At 32.9% G+C, this 20931-nt stretch overlaps 1 protein-coding gene across 7 annotated transcripts in view; it reads left to right on the top strand.

Annotated features, from left to right (window-relative positions):
• POSTN (periostin) overlaps positions 1-19904 on the top strand; it is a 34135-nt gene extending 14231 nt beyond the window's left edge. For 2 of the 7 annotated variants that reach the window (XM_045869345.1, XM_045869351.2), the window contains exons 10-23: positions 876-1024; positions 2117-2253; positions 3055-3185; positions 3690-3820; positions 3926-4028; positions 4135-4202; positions 4859-4904; positions 8336-8416; positions 11361-11450; positions 12179-12268; positions 12985-13062; positions 13441-13524; positions 18065-18106; positions 19141-19904. In XM_045869345.1, the coding sequence (XP_045725301.1) occupies positions 876-1024; positions 2117-2253; positions 3055-3185; positions 3690-3820; positions 3926-4028; positions 4135-4202; positions 4859-4904; positions 8336-8416; positions 11361-11450; positions 12179-12268; positions 12985-13062; positions 13441-13524; positions 18065-18106; positions 19141-19178 (1268 nt within the window). In that variant the 3' untranslated portion in view covers positions 19179-19904. The remainder of the gene's footprint in view (positions 1-875; positions 1025-2116; positions 2254-3054; positions 3186-3689; positions 3821-3925; positions 4029-4134; positions 4203-4858; positions 4905-8335; positions 8417-11360; positions 11451-12178; positions 12269-12984; positions 13063-13440; positions 13525-18064; positions 18107-19140) is intronic. The other 5 variants (XM_045869347.3, XM_045869346.3, XM_045869348.3 and 2 more) reach the window with 5 other exon arrangements.
• The last annotated feature ends 1027 nt before the right edge of the window (positions 19905-20931 follow it).

A 20931-nucleotide genomic window follows, 5' to 3' on the forward strand; every position in this document is an offset into this window, starting at 1 on the left:
TATGAATCTAATCATATTTCCAGCACACATAAGGGTTATATTAATAGATCTTAAGAAAAATTAATCTGATTTGTTTATTTAACACCAACATAATATTTAAGAATAAATAGTTTCATTTTTCATCTCAAAATTTGATATAAGATGTCAAATTATAAATAAATAAAAACAAGAGACTGTTTTATTATAACTTTTATATTATGATGTAAATTATTTTATAAGTATTTTATCTAGTAGCTGCTCCTCAAGGATGGTGTTTAGATGAATGTAACCTGCCACTTTTTCCAGAAAAATGATTTCACAAAGACATATTTAAATTGTAAGGCAAAATTTAGTAATTAAAAAGTATTATTTTAAAAATATTTTTCCAAATGCTGAATTGTGATACATAAAATTATCAATAAAAATTCAAATTCCTAGAAATGCTATTATCCCTCTTTGTAATAACTATATTCAGATGTGTTGACATGAACCCACCTTTAGGACAGTGGATGTGTTTTGGTTTTCTTTTCAGAAGTAAAGATAAATTTACAAATGATTTGTCAGTAGTATTTCATATGACCAATGTATATCAAAATCTTGGCCAATATTAGAGTTTAATTTTGCCAATGACCACATAAAACTATGTTACAGAGATGGGATCCATTATTTGAACCCCTTAGAATAATGTTACAGTCATTTGATGGAAGAGCTCACAGAGTTTCTAATTGGTGCATGGAATTCATAGCCTTGAGCATTTAGTTGACTCATATATTTTATGAGTAAAAAACCCATAATATCCATAGTATTAGGGGTTATTCATTTTCATGATTTTCTCTTATCAGGAGGAATTTTAATGCTTTCTAAATAATCCTTTTTCTTCATGAATTTATTTATAGATGATACTCTGAGCATGGATCAGCGGCTTCTTAAATTAATTCTGCAGAATCACATATTGAAAGTAAAAGTTGGCCTTAATGAGCTTTACAACGGACAAAAGCTCGAAACCATTGGAGGCAAACAGCTCAGAGTCTTCGTCTATCGTACAGTAAGTGAATCAGAAAAAGATAAAATATCCACAATGGCCTAAATGTCAAATGCAATGTCCTTGTCTGAGAATATTGTTACAACAAATGTTTCCAGAATTTTATTAATGTGGTTTTAGTAATAGTAAATATTCATAGGAAGATGAAAAGACTGTGAGGAAAGGATACAAAAAGTGGTGAGTATTAATAATTCAGATAATTTGCATTCATTTAATTATAAATAACTTTCTGTTCTAAAGAATTAATTATTTCAATTCTAGAAATCACTGAAACTCCTCTAAAATAAGCTTTTGATTTATGGAGTCCTGTAAGTTTACAAGGTAATTTTTTATAGACATATAAAGATCTCTGAACTCTATAAAATGGTTCTAACATACTTCATCTGAGGGAATATTTCTAGAAAACATTGCTTATGAAAATTACAATGCAAGTAGTGGTGCTGTTCAATTTCTGTCCAGGCAACAGATGCGTCTAGAGCTCAAAGATTTCACAGGAAGTCGAACATTACCTGATAACGATACACAGCAGCTGCTCACGATGGTTCCACAATCCCAAGACACACGTTTTACAGGATGCAGAAAATGGGCTGCATATACATATATTTGTTCAAAAACACTATAACAAAATCAATAATGTGACATGATTGATAGAACCTTATAGTCAGGAAAATATAGTAAATATCTACGGAGATCACAAAAGGCACTGAAGTCAGGAAACTTTATGGTTAAAGAGCATCCTAAAGAGTTAAAGGGTGAAAGTTTCTTAAAGAGGGTGTGGATGAATGGTTCAAACCTGGAGAAGAATGATGAAAAGTATAGACCTGGAATTCTACGGAATTTTTGTTAATTGCAGATGAAACTACCTGCCTGACACATAGGATAGCTTAACTAGTAGTAGAAAACCTGACTGAATAAGAAGTGTGAGGTCAGGTAGTGCCCAACCTTAAAAACAGATGTGAGATGCTATTTCCTCAGGCTGGAGAGGTCAGGAGACCTCTTAGAAGAGTCAATCCATTAACTCAACTATGCATCTACTTCCACATAGGATATTTCAAGTAGGGAAATGGACAGTTGTATCTTTCCCTTCTTTGCTAGGCTGTCTGCATTGAAAATTCATGCATGGTGAGAGGAAGCAAACAAGGAAGAAATGGTGCCATTCACATATTCCGAGAGATCATCAAACCAGCAGAGAAATCCCTCCATGAAAAATTAAAACAAGATAAGCGCTTTAGGTAAGCCTATTGGTTTTATCTCCACAAACAAACAAACAAAAAACAAAAAACCACCGTGAGAGTTATTGATATAGTTTTGTCTCACAGTTAGTATTCCAAAAGGCATTCAGTATTCAGTATTACTGAAAATAGAATTTAGACTAAGAAGTCCATGCAAATGTTTTCAAAACTGAAATATATTCTTAACACTATTTTGCTTCCTGGTACACCATAATATGATTTGGTGAGTGAAACAATCTAATAGATTGATCTACTCCTTGCAATGTTTTTACATTTAAGTTTTTGAAAAAATGACAGTAAACTAGCAAAGACTATTTTGTGAAATATTAAATGAAAAACACACACTTCTATTTTGTTATGAAGTGTGACCTTGTCAACTTTTATAAGATAAAAACCGAGTTTAGGAAATTTAAAAACCATATGTATATTTAAATAATTTCCCCATGATAAAACTTTTTTAACAGGTAAATTGCATTTGAAACATGAAAATGGATGAACAGGGGGCCTGGGTGGCAGAGTCAGTTAAGTGTCCGACTCTTGGTTTTGACTCAGGTCGTGATCTCAGGGTCGTGAGATCGAGGCCTGTGTCGGGCTCCGCGCTCAGCACAGAGTCTGCTTGGGCTTCTCTCTCTCCCTCTTCCTCTGCCCCTCCTCCACCCCTTCAAATAAATAAATAAATCTTTTTTAAAAAAGAAAATGCAGGAACAATTTCTCATGCTTTCCACCATAAATGGATTCTATTCTATTCCATACATACCTAAATCTAAGTCTAACAGATAAACATGTGTCTTTCCTGCTTAGCATCTTCCTCAGCCTACTTGAAGCTGCAGACTTGAAAGAGCTCCTGACACAACCTGGGGATTGGACTTTATTTGTTCCAACCAATGATGCCTTCAAGGGAATGACAAATGAAGAAAAGGAAATTCTGATTCGTGAGTAGAAGTGAATACCAGATATTTGCCCCTAGAGTTCAGGATCTCATTTCTTCCTCAGGCATTCCTGCCCAGAAGTCAGCCTCAAAAATATCCCCTCTTTAGTATTCATGGTTAGCCTTAGTTTCCTTTAATTCCACTTGGAATATGTGGAGGGTCACTCACTAATGTTCTTAATTAACTACTTGCTTTCGTGGTTGTTGAGCTAGATGTTCACTTATGCTATTTCTATTAAAGTCCACACAGTTAGGTGACAAAGAAAGTAGTCACAATCTCAGAAATATTTTGATTTTCTTTCCTCCCAGTAAGTTGGCTAATATTTTGATTGAACAGACTGAAGTGACTGTCTCGACAGGGCATTAATAGCAACTTGAAAGAACAATGACATGATGAGAAATTACAGTGTGGAAAAAACAAAGACAAAGAAATATTTCTATCCTTAATCTTTCTAGCATCAAAATATCAAAAAATATGACATGTTATAAATATACATTCCCCCCCCAGGTGACAAAAATGCCCTTCAAAACATCATCCTTTATCACCTAACACCAGGAGTTTTCATTGGAAAAGGATTCGAACCTGGTGTTACTAACATTCTGAAGACCACACAAGGAAGCAAAATCTATCTGAAAGGAGTAAGTTCTCTAGAATGAATTTATGGTAGCATTCATCCATTGTTCAATTATCTTAATGTTAATTTTTCATTACATTCTCATTGACATTACCCACTGTTTTGATAGGTAAATGATACACTTCTGGTGAACGAAGTGAAATCAAAAGAATCTGACATCATGACAACAAACGGTGTCATTCATGTTGTAGATAAACTCCTCTACCCAGCAGGTTGGTAATTATTGAACTCATTAATGAATTGAATCTTTTTCAAAAGAAACCTAGATTTTTATTTCACATTTTCTTACTAATATTTATTTAATCTTCCTCTTCATAGACACACCTGTTGGAAATGATCAGCTGCTGGAAATACTTAATAAACTGATCAAATACATCCAAATTAAGGTACAGAATATTATTGGATTTGTTTATAATGTGCTGAATTGGTATTGCAATTTTAACACAAAAGACTAGAAATGTATAAATTAATAGGTAGGTATACACTGGACTTGGATTGCTTTTTGTTGATTACGTATCACTGGCCCACCTGGAGTAAATGACATAATTTCTTTATGGTTTTATTCAACAAATACCTATTAAAAGCTACTTGGGTCCAGGCAGTGTATTAAGTGTAATGGAAAATACAAGTTGAATCAGAGATGGCCCTTTATTTAAAAACTTACAGTCCAGTTGGAAAGAAAAGACATGACGATAAAAAGGCTATAATCTTTCTATTATTAAATACCCTTGCGACAGAATATAAGTTAAGTATTTACTTGTAAAAAGTTGTCACTAATCACAGTGGTTAAAGGCAAAAAAGTGTTTTGCTCCTTTGTCCTTGTAGGGTCTAAGTATCAGAAAACATATGAAATACTATTTAAAAACCTATTTAACTTTAGATTAACTATTTTATAATTTTTAAGACTCTGAGGATCAAATCCAATAATTTTTATGCCATCTGGCCCAGTAACAGGAGATTGCAAAATGAATTAAAGTGGTGCCATAATTTTGTTAATAAAACTACTAATTTCACATTACTAAATACAAATATTTATTTTCAGTTTGTTCGTGGTAGCACCTTCAAAGAAATCCCCATGACTGTTTACAGTAAGTACATAATGAATATTTGTCCCATACCAGTGGCAAGATGTAAAAATAAGAAAACACAATAATTTTCTTTGTACTTGGAAGCAGAAATTATTGATAATCTGGTATTTAGAATTCCAAACAATGGCAAATTTCATCCCACTTGAAGCAGGCTTAAGGTCTGGATGAGACCTCTCAGCCAGGGCTATACCCTTCAGCTCCTATGAACTGAACTGAACTTCCCCATTCACCAAATAAACAGGAATGATAAGATATGAGAATAGCAGTAAAATATAATAGCTAGCATGGAAAAGAGGCAGGGAAAAAAAAGACATACAAACATACAAAGAGGAGAGACAGCTAAAAGGCACTCCAGAGTTATCTGAAAATTCAGCTGTGTAGACACAGAAGTAACACTGCTGAAGGATTTGTAGCTCATTCCACCCTCAAGCCGTCAGCTCAGGACAGGGTGGCTGTGGTGTGCCAGAGAATCCTAATGTTTATGAATTGGCAGTTCAAAAACTCTCCCCATCCAAAACTGGGTGAAGGAACAAAGAATTTGCCAGACAATAAGCCTAAAATTTCTAGATGCCAAGGTTCTTTTACCCCTGACTGTACCAGATTATCAATATTAAATCTCTACTACTTAGTAACAGGAAAGGGTATTCCAGTCTCATAAATGTAACTTGTAGTATTCCTTTTTCAATGTGGTTTTTTCTTCATTTGTCTTTTTTCTTTCTTTCTTCATAGTTTCAAAGCAGAAATTCTTTTCATTTTGTTTTGACTCTACATTTAAACACTCAAAATGTACCATTAGCAAAAGCATTACTTCAATTCCCACTCTTACCCTTGCTAGAAAATAATTCTGTTTTATACTCTGAGCCTTCTGTTATTGAATTAAACAAATCTTCCTTAGGATTTACACTAGATATGGAAAAAGAATGAAGATAATGTGAGGAGCAAAACAAAATGTCTTCTGCTCTTACTGATTTCAATTATGTAATAATAACATACGCAAATCCAGTATCAGGCCAGCTCAGCACTATTTTAAAGATTTAGTTGGAATAGCTATGATTCAACATGGCATAAATTCCAGTATGGAAGTATACACTCTTGTATATATTTTTAAATAAATTAAAGAATCGTTATGGGCTCTATTCATCAGAAATGTTATGTCATCTTTCTCCCTAAAGTTGTATATCTGCACTACATTTCTTTCCCTTTCCTACTTTACCCATGATAGGTCCACTACTTTCTATCAATGCCAATGCAATATTTTGCTTAAATGAGCCAAAATCTTATAGTTCCTTTATTTTCCTCTAATAAAATTGGATCTGCATTCACAGAAAAGAAGTTACATTTTATGAAATTATGCAAGTCTAGTAAACCTTGTCCATCTACTCAAAGCTCTTGAAACAAACAGCTCTGAGATTTGCATTCCAACGCCAGATGTTTCTTTAACTCCTGCCCAGATGGGCTTGCTGCTATTTAGAAGTGTACTTCAAATAGAGGTAGAGAGTAATTAAAACTAAGACGCCATTTTTATGTTCCTTGATTGACTTGCCTCTAAAACTTCTTTGATTTCCTTGCTACATATTATTCTTGTCCCCAGAATATCATACATTTTAATTGTACGGGGGAAAAATGCTCTGTAGTATACGTTGCCAAAGATATAACATTTCAGGCACAGCAGAATAAAATCAGTATTTAATCCTCAGTCTGGGACCTGTCAAAACTATTTAATTCTTCAGGCAAGCAAGATTGAAAGAGAACTTCCAACCAACTAAACATCCTACACTTCAAGTTCCTTAATAAGAAGTAAAAATTTAAGCTAAAAGTAATTACCCCAATTTGATAGTAGCAGCAGAGACCTCTGTGGATTTCACCTTCATGGAAAGGTTCCTCTGTAGCAAGACCACTTGTGGGATCAGTAATTGGATGCCTACATGTGATATATTTTAGGGCTTCATAATTTAAGATTTCAAAATAAAAAATTTGATATGACTGAAACATAGTCACAATTAAGATCTATAACCCATATGAATTTTATTTATTTTTTATTTTTTTATTTTTATTTTTTTTTAAAGATTTTATTTATTCACTCATGAGAGACAGAGAGAGAGAGAGAGAGAGAGGCAGAGGGAGAAGCAGGCTCCCAAGGAGCAGGGAGCCCGATGCGGGACTCGATCCCAGGACCCTGGGATTATGACCTGAGCTGAAGGCAGACGCTTAACCATCTGAGCCACCCAGGTGCCCAACCCATATGAATTTTAAAAAGTTGATATTTCAGAAGCCTGAGGTGAGAATGTGACAGAAACCCAAATTGTGCTAACATCTCACCTCTAATGTGTCAACACAACCTGTTGTGATTGCACAGTTAGTTTTAGCACAGCCCCACTATCTAATGGAGCTATCTTTTAAGGCTTCTAATTAGAAATGACAAAAAGCCAGTAGCCCTTGTTGTAGGCTCCAGAGGCACATTTCCAGTTAGTCTCTACAACCAAAAGCCAAACAGTTTGCTATTTTAAAGAAATTTTGCATATTATTGTTTTAGTTGGGTGAATGACACACATTTAAAACACATAGTTTTAAATTTTAAAGAAATGATCATGATAGGGGGGCGACTGGGTGGCTCAGTCGGTTAAGCGTCTGCCTTCGGCTCGCCTTCGGGTTGGGTCATAATCCCAGGGTCCTGGGATCAAGGCCTTGTCAGGCTCCCTGCTCAGCGGGGAGTCCGCTTCTTATTCTCCTCCTGCCCCTCCCCTGCTCGTGCTCTCTCTCTCTCTCTCACTCTCACTCACTCTCTCTCTCAAATAAATAAAATCTTAAAAAAAATGATCATGATATTAAAGCTGAAAATTAAAGACATTTTAGCCGATAACTTAAATACTGATCATATCATGTTTGTTGCATAGAGCTCATAGTTGGCTGGCTGAAATTTATTTTTACTTTTAATTATTCTGAACTATTTTTCATATTTTCCTTTCTATATCACTGTTATCAGATGCATGAAAAAATATTTTGTCTTTGTCTTTCAATTTTTTCTTTTGAGAAAGAATCCAACAATGCAATTTAAGATATTATGAATTGCATGAAATTAATCATGTTTGTCTTCTGTTGCTATGCAGCCAATATTTTCAAGAAGTACAAAAGAAGGTAAAGAGCTTTAGTGGTGCAGTTCAAAATTACAGATTTCTAGATAGCATTCCTCACTTAGTGTATATATATTTCACTGGAACAAACCCAAGTCACTGGACTTCAGAGTACACCATCTGGACCCGAGAAGATAAATAGATAATGTGCCATGAATATTTCCTGTATCTGACTGCCTGAACATATTACCACAACTTATACCTCAGTACCTAACAAAAATTAAAAAAAAAAAAGAGGACAACTTTGTTCAGGTTGTTTTTATGTAAATGTCATTTATATTCCACTTTCTATACTTTCAGCAACTAAAATTATAACCAAAGTTGTGGAACCAAAAATTAAAGTGATTGAAGGCAGTCTTCAGCCTATTATCAAAACTGAAGGTAAAAATCATGGTTCCTTTTATTGTGAAAAAAAATCCAAATAATAGACTGATTTCTATGAATGTATCTACATTCTTTTTGAAACTAACATGCTAAATATTTCTGTATCAATGGCATGCTCCTGTAATTGTAGAATGCGGAATGCAAATTATTTAGCAGAGTAGATGGTGCATTCCTAATACTTTCAGTACATTTGCTTGTACCTGATTTCATTTGAACCTAATTGGCCATTGCATTAGCACTAGTACCCAGATAAAAAAATAAGTAAACAAACAAACAAACAAATCCTGAGCTTTTTTTTTTTTGCAGTTGACTCCTTCAGAGTATTTTTTTGTAGGTTTATCTCCAATCTCCCCACATGATGTCTTGTTTACTCTTCCAAAAAGTACAGGCATTTTTCATTCAACAACCTAAGAGAGCATTGAAGCTATACATTGATGAAAGCTTTTAAAATTACAACCACGTGTGGTATATTTTTAAATTAGACCACCAGAAACAGAAGAGGGAGTAAGTAGCTGGTGCAGTGAGTCAAACCTTAGAATTCTTAATTGCAGTCCTGAACTTCTACCTTTACTGACTATGTTAGCCAACTCCATCCAACATCTTTGATGCCATCTTCATTTCATTTATTTTAATTATTACCAAGGGTCAGACCTTAAGAATGATTTGTTTTTATGTCTAAGCATCTTAATGGGGTGACTTGCCACAGAGAAAACACTTAAGTTTTCTTCTTTATTCTGTAAGAAGGATAGAAACGGTCTTCCAAAAAAGGAAAAAAATCATATTTTCAGTTGAATCTCAAAAAAACTCTTATTTTAATTTTTTTTATTTTTATATTTCTTCTCATTCTCTGAAGTGAGATGGCAATTTCTTGAATATTTTTATCTATTCCTTTAAAGGCAAGCCATGATTTATATCTAGATATTGGAAACTTGAATGCAAAAGTTTATTTCCTAGCTAATTAGTTATTCATATTTTTATTTCTTCTTGAGACCTAAAATTGATGTAGTCTTTGAAATCTGTGCTTATTAAAAAAAAAAAAATACTCTACCTATGGTCATTGGATTGCTTTTGTATTTGGATGAGAATTTGGTGTCCTAAGAAATTAAATCATAGAAATGTTTTGTTGACAAAATGCTTTTTGATCATTTTAATAAAAAATGATCAGTAATACACTTGATTTTAACATTCCTGTACTGTTTTTAAAATTAGATCCCCTAAAATTTTGTATAATCACTTGTACACAGCTTCTATAATCAAAATCATTCACATGTGCTATTCTTGTTTTCAAAGATTCCTACCTTTTCTTTCAAGCTTCTTCATTCAACCCATTTATCTTCCCAATCTTTGTCAGTGGGAATCAACTGTATTAATCTTTCTTCAATTAGGAACACAGTGAAGCATCAAATCTACCTGGGTTCTGCCTATAAAGGGAACAAGGATGAAAAATGGGGTCATGTCACCTATGTGTTAAAAATTCTTCAGTTCAAAAATTCAGAAGTTTTACTTCTGTGTAACATCCTGAAGGAAACAAATAAATATTGTGGCAGCCATTTACAATTGTCCAGCTTTAAGTTTGCTACTGGTTTTTCCTTCTCATTGAGCTTTTGCGGTCCATTGATGATTCTTGAATTCCCTCTAAGTGTATTAGGCTCCAAAACACAATTTTAAGATATTTCTTATAAAATGTTAACCTTAACCAGATCATAGAATTAAGAATTAATCCACTGAAATTCATTTCAACAAATACTTAATGAGCATCTTACTATTGTGCTGGGCACTCTCCTAGGTGCAGGGAGTAAATATGAAAAAAAGATTTGATAACAGCTCCTGCCTTCATAAAGCATAATGATAGAGGGTGTTTCTGAAATTTCAGTTTAGGCTCTTCCAAAGAAATGTCGATTTGGATATTTTATTAACTCATTTCTTGTTCTTAAACTCTGTAAAGGTATTTTCCTTTTGAAATTTCTAAACCTTAAAAACCGGACCTTGCATTTGATACTCAATATCCCTTGATCCCATAGATCAAATATTATGGTATGAAGCACTCCTTATTTGAAAGAACAATTGTTTTCACTATTTTAGATTGTTTTAGACTAATTCTGGGTAATGGTGTACATTAACAATTTCTGGACAAGCAAATAAATCCTCTCAAAGATAAGCAAATATAGTGATATTCAACTGTTGAAGGGTGTTACAGTATGAGTTAAATGTACTGAACTTTACTTTTCTTCTCTATGAAATAGTCTTGGTTGACTAATGTAGTAATCAGCTTTCTAACATTCAAAATGATTTTCTCTGGGAGTGAAATCATTTTGTAAGTCAAATGCAACACTTGTTTAACTCTTGCATTTGAAGGACTATTTAATTATTAATTAGTAAATTTTTGCATCATTTTCATATATAAGGTAAGTACTCAAATCTATTTTCCCATAAAATCTGAAATTCAGTGTCTTTATAGGCATAAAGTTGAGATTTTTTAATGTTCAGTCTTATGCCCATTTGATAGAAAGTGGACAATACTGAGTAATTAAAAATTAAATTAAATTTAATAAGGAAAGAGTAATTGATGATACCAGTATAGTCAAGTAAGATCTACACTAGTTATCATTAGAACAACTCATTTTCGTACATACTGTATGATTCATAAAGTACATAATACCTTGTGTGATCCTACTTTACGACTACAAATAAATGGATGGACTTATGCTAAATGCTAAAACAGATGAAAGTTAATTTTAGCAGCACCCCAATAGACTGAGTCATTTGTTCTCATAAATACTGCCTAATTTATAGACAATGGGAAATGTTTAAAACTGATTTCATAAAGCCTGAAACCACTTTGACGTTTGAATAACAACAAATGTTGAAATAAATTTCCTGTTCTGCTGAAGTTAAAGAACTGCTTTAACATGATAATTTGTCTCCTAAAACAATACCTCAGGACCCACAGTGACAAAGGTCAAAATTGAAGGTGAACCTGAGTTCAGACTGATTAAAGAAGGTGAAACAGTAACTGAAGTGATCCATGGAGGTGCGTTATATGTATTTCCTAAAGCCTAGTTAGGATCACTGTGATTATTTTGAAACAGTGTTGGTTAAATATATTGAACATCTGATGTTTTCTGTTGGCTTTTGTTTTATATAAATTGTGGGAATATTCATCTCACAGGCTCATCCTGTTAGGTGTTGCAGTTTTTTGTTTTTTTAATTTTTCTTAATTTTTTTCCAGTCAAATAAAATACAATTTACCTTTAGTGAAGTTAGAGTAATTTAACCTACTTGGAATTAATTTACCCATTAAGTCACCAGGTCCAACAAAACCGTCATTACTGTGCATACGCCAGTGATGATTATGAAATAGAATAACAATAATGTCAATACAAAGTAATCTATGGGACTTAGAAGAAAAAAATGGCCATTGTGTTAAGATTGACTAATAAATCACTGCTGAGACTGAATATAGGGCTCCCACTCTAATGATGTAGAATTCCCTGGATTCTCACTAAATAAAAAACAAGTATGACAGTAAGACACGGAGAGTTAACTTGCCAGCTGGCTCTCTCCCTCACCCAAGATTCAGGACATAACTCTACCATTTAGACATTTGTTGATCTGACTCTGTTTGAGATACGTCCTCAAAATGATTAGGATTGAATTCTAAGCCGTATTGCTTTGAGAACTATATTTAATCATTAAAATATCTAGCTTATGTATCCATAAAGGGATACATCAAATGCGTTTTTCTCCTTCTACTTTTAGAGCCAATTATTAAAAAATACACCAAAATCATTGATGGAGTGCCTGTGGAAATAACTGAAAAAGAGACAAGGGAAGAACGAATCATTACAGGTAATCTTTGATTCCATATATGGAACTATGCCTGAATTATAAAGGTAAAACCATAGTAAATCTTAAAATAGCTCTCTCTATAAGAATCATGAGAGAAATCGACTAAGTCATTTTCATGGTGGTTACTAAAGTTATCTCTTTTTGGCAGAAATAATATTATTCTTAAATATGCAATTTATGTTTTTCTCTGAATTGGAATTTGTGGACAAATCTATAAGCATGTGTTTTTACTATGCAGATTCATACATGTTATATAATATTTTCACTTAACTGTGTATTAATGAGTTAATAAATCCTAGAAGAAAAACCATTCCCTCCTTTGATTTTCTGTTTAGCTTAAGGTCTACACATCTACATACCAAAATATATACAAGTTTGTATAAGATAACTGATCTCTAATTTTAGTAAACCTCTGTGTCAGTCTCCCACCAATGAATTAGTCTAAAATTCCGAATTCAGCTATTTTACAAGTATTTGTTTAAATGAGCAGTCAGCAACTATGGCCTGTACCACCCACTTATGTAAAGTTCTATTGGAACCCAGTGTGACCATCCCTTCATTTAATGTCTATACTGTTTTACCCTACAGTGACTATTTGAATCGCTGCAACACAAGTCATATGGCCTATAAAGTCTAAAATACTTACTAGCTGGCCCTTTAGAGTGGAAGTTTGCTTACCACAATTTTAGACCTTTTTAAAAAAAATTTTCTTTCAGGTCCTGAAATAAAATATACTAGGATTTCTACTGGTGGTGGAGAAACAGAAGAAACTCTGAAGAAATTGTTGCAAGAAGGTCAGCATGTCTAGAAACATAAGAATGTGACTTTACCTAAGCTATCTGTTTCAAAGTCTAAAATAGTCTTTGAGGCCTTTTACATATTTTCTACTCTATCTCATTCTTTTGTTCAAATTCCATGCCAACATATGAAAAATGTTCAAAGATAAACAATGAAACTCAAATGACAGTCATGTTGATTGTTTTGTTAATATATTTGTTATATATTGTTCAATAGCTTTAGAAAATTGGCTTATCGAAACAGCACTAAAACTAGAGAAAGATCAAGTGTTGGTCTGGAATTCATTGTTAGCCAGATGCCATTATATATCACATCAAGTGTCCTGTGCTTTTATTACATAAACCAATTTCTGCTATAAACATGTATCCTCTCAGAGGTCACCAAGGTCACCAAATTCATTGAAGGTGGTGATGGTCATTTATTTGAAGATGAAGAAATTAAAAGACTGCTTCAGGGAGGTTAGTAAAAGGGAAACGACTAACCCACTTAACAGGTTCTGGAGACTGAGTTCTTCAACTTTTTAAAGACTGAGCATTCAGGTTTTTCTTTTAGTAAGGTTAGAAAAAGACAACATGGTGTGTTGTCTTAAGAGATTGATTGGTTCAATAGTAGTTTAAGTAATAATAATGAACAAATGATTACTAGTTTAAACAGTCTTTAAAAAGTTCTATGATATAAAACTTGGGGAGCAATGAATATTTTTTTTCTTTGATACAGATAATCAAAGGATATTTTAAGTATCTGACAGGGGAATACTTTTTAAATCTGTAGTTTTTTAAAGAAGCCGAAATTGACATATTATATTAAAAAAATATATTCACTGCCCCCAGAACAATAATAAAAGGCATGTTTATGGATTTTTTAAAGTGCATACATCTAGCAAAAAAAAAAAAAATAGTGCATTTAGTAACTTTCTTTTCTAAACTACATTCCTGAGAATGGATATCTGTTTCTTCTAACAGTTTGAGTGGTAATCTGTAACTGGAGATGGAAATTATTTTGCATATGAAATTAATCTTTAAAGTATGGAATGTTCTCTGTCTATGACATTAAAAGGACCTACTTTTAAAAGCAAAGGAGAAAAAAAAAAGAATTCAAAATCTTACACAAACTCTAAATGATAATTATTTGAAGAAACAGTAAATGCTAATACAATATAATTTGGGTAATTGGCATTTGAATAAATGAACTTCTAGTTCATTTTACTAACAATAAAAGTATTTAGACGACAACTTGCTTCAGAGAAACAAATATTTAAATTATTCAGAAAAATCAAATATGCTTCCTGAAATATACTATGAGTTGAGAAACACAACTACAGTTTGGCATTTATCCAAAATATCATCCAAGATGGCTTTTCTGCTTAAATTTGTATCCCTCTGTTCAAGAAGATGTAAATTCTCTTGGAACCATACATATTATAGGCAATTGTTTCTTTATTCTTTATTTTAACCTAGGTAAAAATCTCTTTATATAGTGTTGAGACTGTTCAGCGATAGTAAAAATAAATTGAACCAATGATTGAATTTCCCCTCAATAGAAAAATATGTGTCTGAAAAATACAAGATTTCATTTCAGACTGCAGGGAGTGTGCGGCAAAGCCAGAGCCATAAAAGAACCAAGGTTTTCTGTATTATCTCACACAGAATTCACTCATCTACCCACAAGTGTTTAACTGTCTGCTACGAAAACAGGGATTTGAGGGAAGAGGGGAAGAGATTATGAAGATTGAATTGAATTCTTTTTTTTTAAGTCCTTACCATAGTAAGCAGCTTTGTAGAATGGCAGTGCTTTCTAGAGAATGAATCATTTAGTAGCTGTACCTGTATATACATTGCTTTACTTTATTTAGGCTTAAACTTCAGGTAAGTATGTTTTCTTCTCCTTTAATAAGCCCTGCTCCACAAGTTGATTATAAACAAGGAACTAAGTACATAACAATAACTTCAGGCAAAAGAAAATATATCTGCTACAAGAATATGATATTCTAATTTTAGTTAATGAAATCTTTCTTTAACTCCTGTTTTCTTTTATCCCAGAGGGTGGATTCCTTTAGTTCCCAATATTTGGTTTCTCTACATGTCTATAAAGCATTAATTTCCACAATGCCACATCCTAAGTTTTTATCAAAACATTTCCAAGGTTTTTTTTCACATAGTAAAGACAATATGAGCAATATAGTTACTAGTATAACTCATATATAGCTAGTATAACTAGTAGAGTTCAGTATAACTACTGAACACTAATTGGACACAGTAGGGTTTTTTCCTAGCCCTGTAAAATCAATGGGCCATCACTGAGTTACAAGTGTCTAGATCCTGAGATACCTATTTACAAAGAAGCTGCTGTGAATAAAGATTGCATCATGCAAGACTGGCCTTCCTTCCTTCAGAATATAGATAGTTGATCTCTATCCCAACTACAGTCTTCGTCTCAAAGTTTGGAGTTTTCAATCTAGACTGTTCATAGTGGTACATATAGTACATTCTGATGAATTGAGTCTATTCCTCAATTATTTCAGTCATGACTAGTAACATGGCTAAGTGGTCCTTTCGGTACCAATATTGTGGTTTATCACTGAAGTGCTTCAGAGCCCTTAACTCAAAAAACGTTCTCATGAAATGCATAGAATTTCACGCTTAGGTAAAGTAATTAAGGGAGAATATCCACCTATAGAGAAAGGAACAAAGAAGATGTCATTTTGGATGGTTTTGACAAATCTGCTAATACAAAATGTAAAGCCTGTGTAGAGAATAGGCATCAGCTTGTAGGTCTGGCTTTTGATCTGGGCTCCAACTCAAACTTCTTAAGTAAGTTGATTCTTTTTTTGCTTTGGTTTCTTCTTCTGAAAATGAGAATAATAATGTTACTTACGTCTTAATGAGTTAATGTATGGAAAGTGCTTGGAATAATGCTTGACAAATACAAGCTCCCAGTAATGTTAACTATTATCAGTATCATGGCCAATTATATTTACATAGTAAACTTATTAATATAAACTTAAGAAAGTAGTATTTTACACCTAATTTAAATTTCTGAGAGCCATAGCCATATAAATATGCAAAAGTCTTATAAATAATTGGGCTGAAGCACTTTGCATATTTCATGAAACATGGTAGAGAGGGGCATTTGTGTGGGATCATTCATATGACTCGTTTATCTTCCCACGTTTTGCTTCTTGAAGCATGACTTGATATGACTCTCATTCATTTTGAGATAGCAGAGAGCCACTGGGAACAAATCTGACTTTCTGCACTTTATTCAGGCTTTCTTCTAAAGATTTTTTTTTTTTTGTCACAATTAATACTTCTTATTTTACTAGTACCATAGCAAAATAGTAATAAATTAACAAATTACTTAATTGGGTGTTCATTAATTGGATGCTGACAAGTGTATAAAACAAAATATGAGTGTAAGTGCTTGTTTTGAAATGTAATGTTGTAAATACTTCTGTGACCTTGTTTTAAATTATACAATAACTGTTATTTGGAGTTTAATAAGTCCATTATAAACAATGGTCTTAGTCACTTAAAGATTGAATCCATCTTTTCTTGACTATATTTTATAAGCCATCATTCTGTTACCAAATAAACCTGAAGTTCATGAAAATATATCAGTTGGAGCATATTCCATAATAACCCTATCTCAAACTTTCCCCTATTATCCAATGTAATGAGGTTTTCTACAGTTCTGTATTATAGTATTAACAAGATATTATAAATGGTTATACATCTTATATTTTGTGGGAAAAAACATGTTGGAAATGTGCCACATAGAAACAAACTTATTCAAACATTTTTAAAATGTTTCTAGGTGACATACAGCCAATATACTGTTGGTGGTAGTTTCTTGCTTTACTTTTTAACGGAATTTCAGAGAATTGAAAAAATATATATAATAGAAAAATTTTGACCTGATTATTGGGCATAGATAATATATAAAAGCAAGAAGTCAAAATTCAGAGAAAAAAAAATTTTAAAGGTAAGCAGAAAAATGAAGTCACTGTAGGAACCACATTTACTCTTTGATCTTAAGTATCCAATAGCAGAGTGAAAATGTGAATTAGGTCTTGCTGATGAGTTAAAGAAAAACAAGGAATTGGAAAATATTTTGTAACTATAACAACAAAAAACTGCATAGTTATGAAACACTTGAAATTCTTAAATATGAAAGCTTTTATTGTTTTTAACTAGTTAGTATTATAAATGGTCTTGTAAGATTAGAGTTAAATTTGGGAGTATGTTGGCACATATTTCCTGAATTGCATAATATTATATTTCTAGAGTTACTAGGCCAATGCTATTTGTTGTCCTCATGTTCTATAAGGTAATTATGAATTAATTTACAAGGAGAATTTTACAGAGGCAGAAGTCTGATATATCACAGATAGGAATGACTGGAGAAATGACTGGATCTCTCTGAGAAGATACTTCTGCTAACCTTTATATAATGTTAAATATCCCTTCATCATAAAGCAATGTTTTCTTTTTTTTTTTTAAAGATTTTATTTATTTATTTGAGAGAGAGAGAGAGAGAGAATGAGAGAGAGCATATGAGAAGGGGGAGGGTCAGAGGGAGAAGCAGACTCCCTGCCGAGCAGGGAGCCCGATGTGGGACTCAATCCAGGGACTCCAGGATCATGACCTGAGCCAAAGGCAGTCGCTTAACCAACTGAGCCACCCAGGCGCCCAAAGCAATGCTTTCTATAAAAAAGGTGAAAACGTCATGTAAGTCACTCACTCTATGCAAAAATGATACATTATATGGGGTTCCAAATGCCGTAATGAAACAATGTTTTGCAAATAGTGAGCATTCATTATGATATGTGGAAAACAAATGTCTGTCTTTGGCCAATGAAAAAGTCTCACTGTTCCAAAAGAAAATCTACATGTTTAAGTGAAGCTTATTTTAAAACTTTATACTTTTCTTTACTTACGGTCTCTTGTCTGATGTTAGCCATAATTTCAAGTATTTCTAACTACAACTATTTAATTTTAGACACACCTGTGAGGAAGATACAAGCCAACAAAAGAGTTCAAGGTAAATGTATTGATAGTAATATGCATATGGGACACATGTTTTGTTATGTTAAGAGAAATCAAAGAATAGGGTTTTGATATATTTTATTGGACTTTGCTGTCTTTTAAGGAGAAAAGTTAGCAAATTTGAGGCAAATTATTTTGATGATAAAAATCAGAAAATAGATTATTCATTCTCTGCACTGTTAGTAAAATCCAAGGATAACAAATGTTAAAGGAAAGGCAATTATACTCATGTAAACTGCTAGATTTTTGGAAGCACCGAGGTAGACTCAAGTAGAGTTAAGTTGAAAAGAAATCTGTGAATATGAGCCAAGAAAAATTTGGTTGCTACCCGAACTCTCTAAAAGTGTTATTATTTGAGATCAGGCTACAGTTTGAAACATAAGTAAATTAAAAACTGTACACATATAGAAAGTTATTAATATAATTTTGTACAAAATTTTGATATAACATGTAGATTATACACATGTATGTATCACTCATGCACTATAATTTTCTTCATAATTATACTTATGTGCATTTTCTAATCTTTCACTTAGGTTACCTTGCATTCTGATACATTACATAATCAAAGATTTCCTGTGTAGAAATTAGAATAAATTACAAGTTTGGAATTTTTAAAATAATTACATATTAATAGTCAAAAAATTGCAAGGCTTATAAATGCATTATAGGCATATCTGATTTTAAGCCAATCCAATATAGACATTTGAAATAAAAAATCAATTGCATAGATAATTTCTAACTGAAGATTTTATCAGGGATTTCTTCTAAACATCCTAATCCATCCAGATGTTCAAAAGAACTACAATCCTCGAATTATAAATGACTATTTTCATATACTTTTGATCAAAAGATAACCTTGATTTCATCATCATAAACAGAGGATATGACTGAGAAAACATAATCTAATGTTTATTACAATAAGAAATGATGGTCTTTATAGATACAGTCATGCACAGAATATCACATTATTAAATTCTAAAGTTTCGTCACATTTACAATCTATGTGTTCTCCCTTCTTCCTATCAGGATCTAGAAGACGATCAAGAGAAGGTCATTCTCAGTGAAAATCCAGTAACCAGACTACAAAGTTTAAACAACCCTAAATGAATAACCTGATCTTAAAGGAAAATTACGAGGGCCACATTGACTTCAGGAAATGAACAACCAGCACAAAAAAGCATTGAACACTTCTGAATACAAATTTCATCTTTTTTTCTCTGAATGAAATTGTGGGGTTAGTCTCCTGTGGGATAGGAACTGAAGGAAATAGAACACCTTGCATAGAGGCTTTTACATCTTGACATTAAAAATTCTGGCTAACTTTAGAATCCATCAAGGAAAATTCTTGTCAACGTGTTTATTACAACTTAAATTTCACATTCCATTGAGAAGATTGAGCCTTGAATCTAAGAGATAGATAAAATGTATGCAAGCAGGTACCTCTCCATGGGAAGCTAAGTTATAAAAATGGGTGCTCACTATTAAAAAATAACAAAACTTTTACTTCAAAAGGCTTTGCACATTTCTAATACAATGTGGGTTTACCAGTAAATTATGCTATTTCTACAACTAATTTTGTACTCTTGAAATGTTTGTCATATGCTTTTTGCAATACATATTTTTATCTCAAACATTTCAATAAGACATTTTTTTTCAGTTATAAACAGAATTACTTTAAATTGGGTAGTTCAGAAAACTCAAGGTTTAAATTAATAAGTGGTTTGGACTTGGGAACAGGACTTTATACCTCTTTTTTTATAACAAATACTCATTAAAGGGAATTGAATGAATTTAGTGTTCCTTGAATTTTTAAAACTATTATGTTATATAAAGAATCATTACACAATGAAACAATCATTAAGCCTCAACTGAGTGCCTAATATAACCCTAGAACCATGCTAAATTGTGAGGATCCAAAACATGAATCAGACAGTTACTGTTCTCAAAGAGTAAAGAGACAAATCACCAATAATTCACAATGCACCATGAGCTATAGTAGAAGAATAAAAAGTACTACACAAACACCAATACAGCAATCAATTTTTCCTAGGCTTTTGCTAGATACAGGGAAAGCCCCAGAGATGGCCTTAACCAAGAGAAGTAATGTGAGTGTCCATTGTATAGCAAAAGAGGGGAAGAAAAATACTTGTTTGCAGAGAATCGTAAAGAGATCAGTTGATCTAGTCAGATCTCAACAAGTATCATCCTCACTTGGTCTAACTGAAATAAAAGCAATCAGGGAACAGAATCCATACTGATGAGAAGCTGAGTGGTGACGGTGTAATAAACTGTACCATGCTTTTAAAACTGAGGAAGGCCAAACTGAAGATACCAGTCTGGATCAGAGATGTCCAGCTTGGATTGGAGACTCGGTACTAAAGTACCACTAAAGGATCTGGAAATTTTTTTGAGTAGGTGAAAGCATTGGGCCTTTGAGATGCAGTTGGGATGAGGAAGTAAAATAGAAAATTCTGGCAGTGACTCTTACTGAGGAAGTCTTGGTTTTCCAGAATGTTTTCTAGTCTGAAACAGTGGTGAGATTTATGTATAGCATTTAAAGCCCTTGTCAGGAAGCAAAATGCCCTAGCAGCTCGGTACTCATCTAGAGCATTTAGGACTTCAATCTCAACTGGACAGAGTGTGGCCATTATCATCTCAAAGTGATTCAGAGGAGATGGTTATATAAGGTGGTACTGGTAGAATATACTACACCATCATCAACAAAGATGACTATTCCAGACAGCATGTTGTTCATGATCCTCTAGAAGATCCCAAGATAATTACATAGAACAAATAGTAGGTCGGCTTATACATTTA

Source organism: Mirounga angustirostris, unplaced genomic scaffold (assembly GCF_029215605.1).
Source record: "Mirounga angustirostris isolate CCGP_5_RB_7025 unplaced genomic scaffold, mMirAng1.0.hap1 SCAF_3, whole genome shotgun sequence".
In the NCBI taxonomy this organism is placed as follows: Eukaryota; Metazoa; Chordata; class Mammalia; order Carnivora; family Phocidae; genus Mirounga; species Mirounga angustirostris.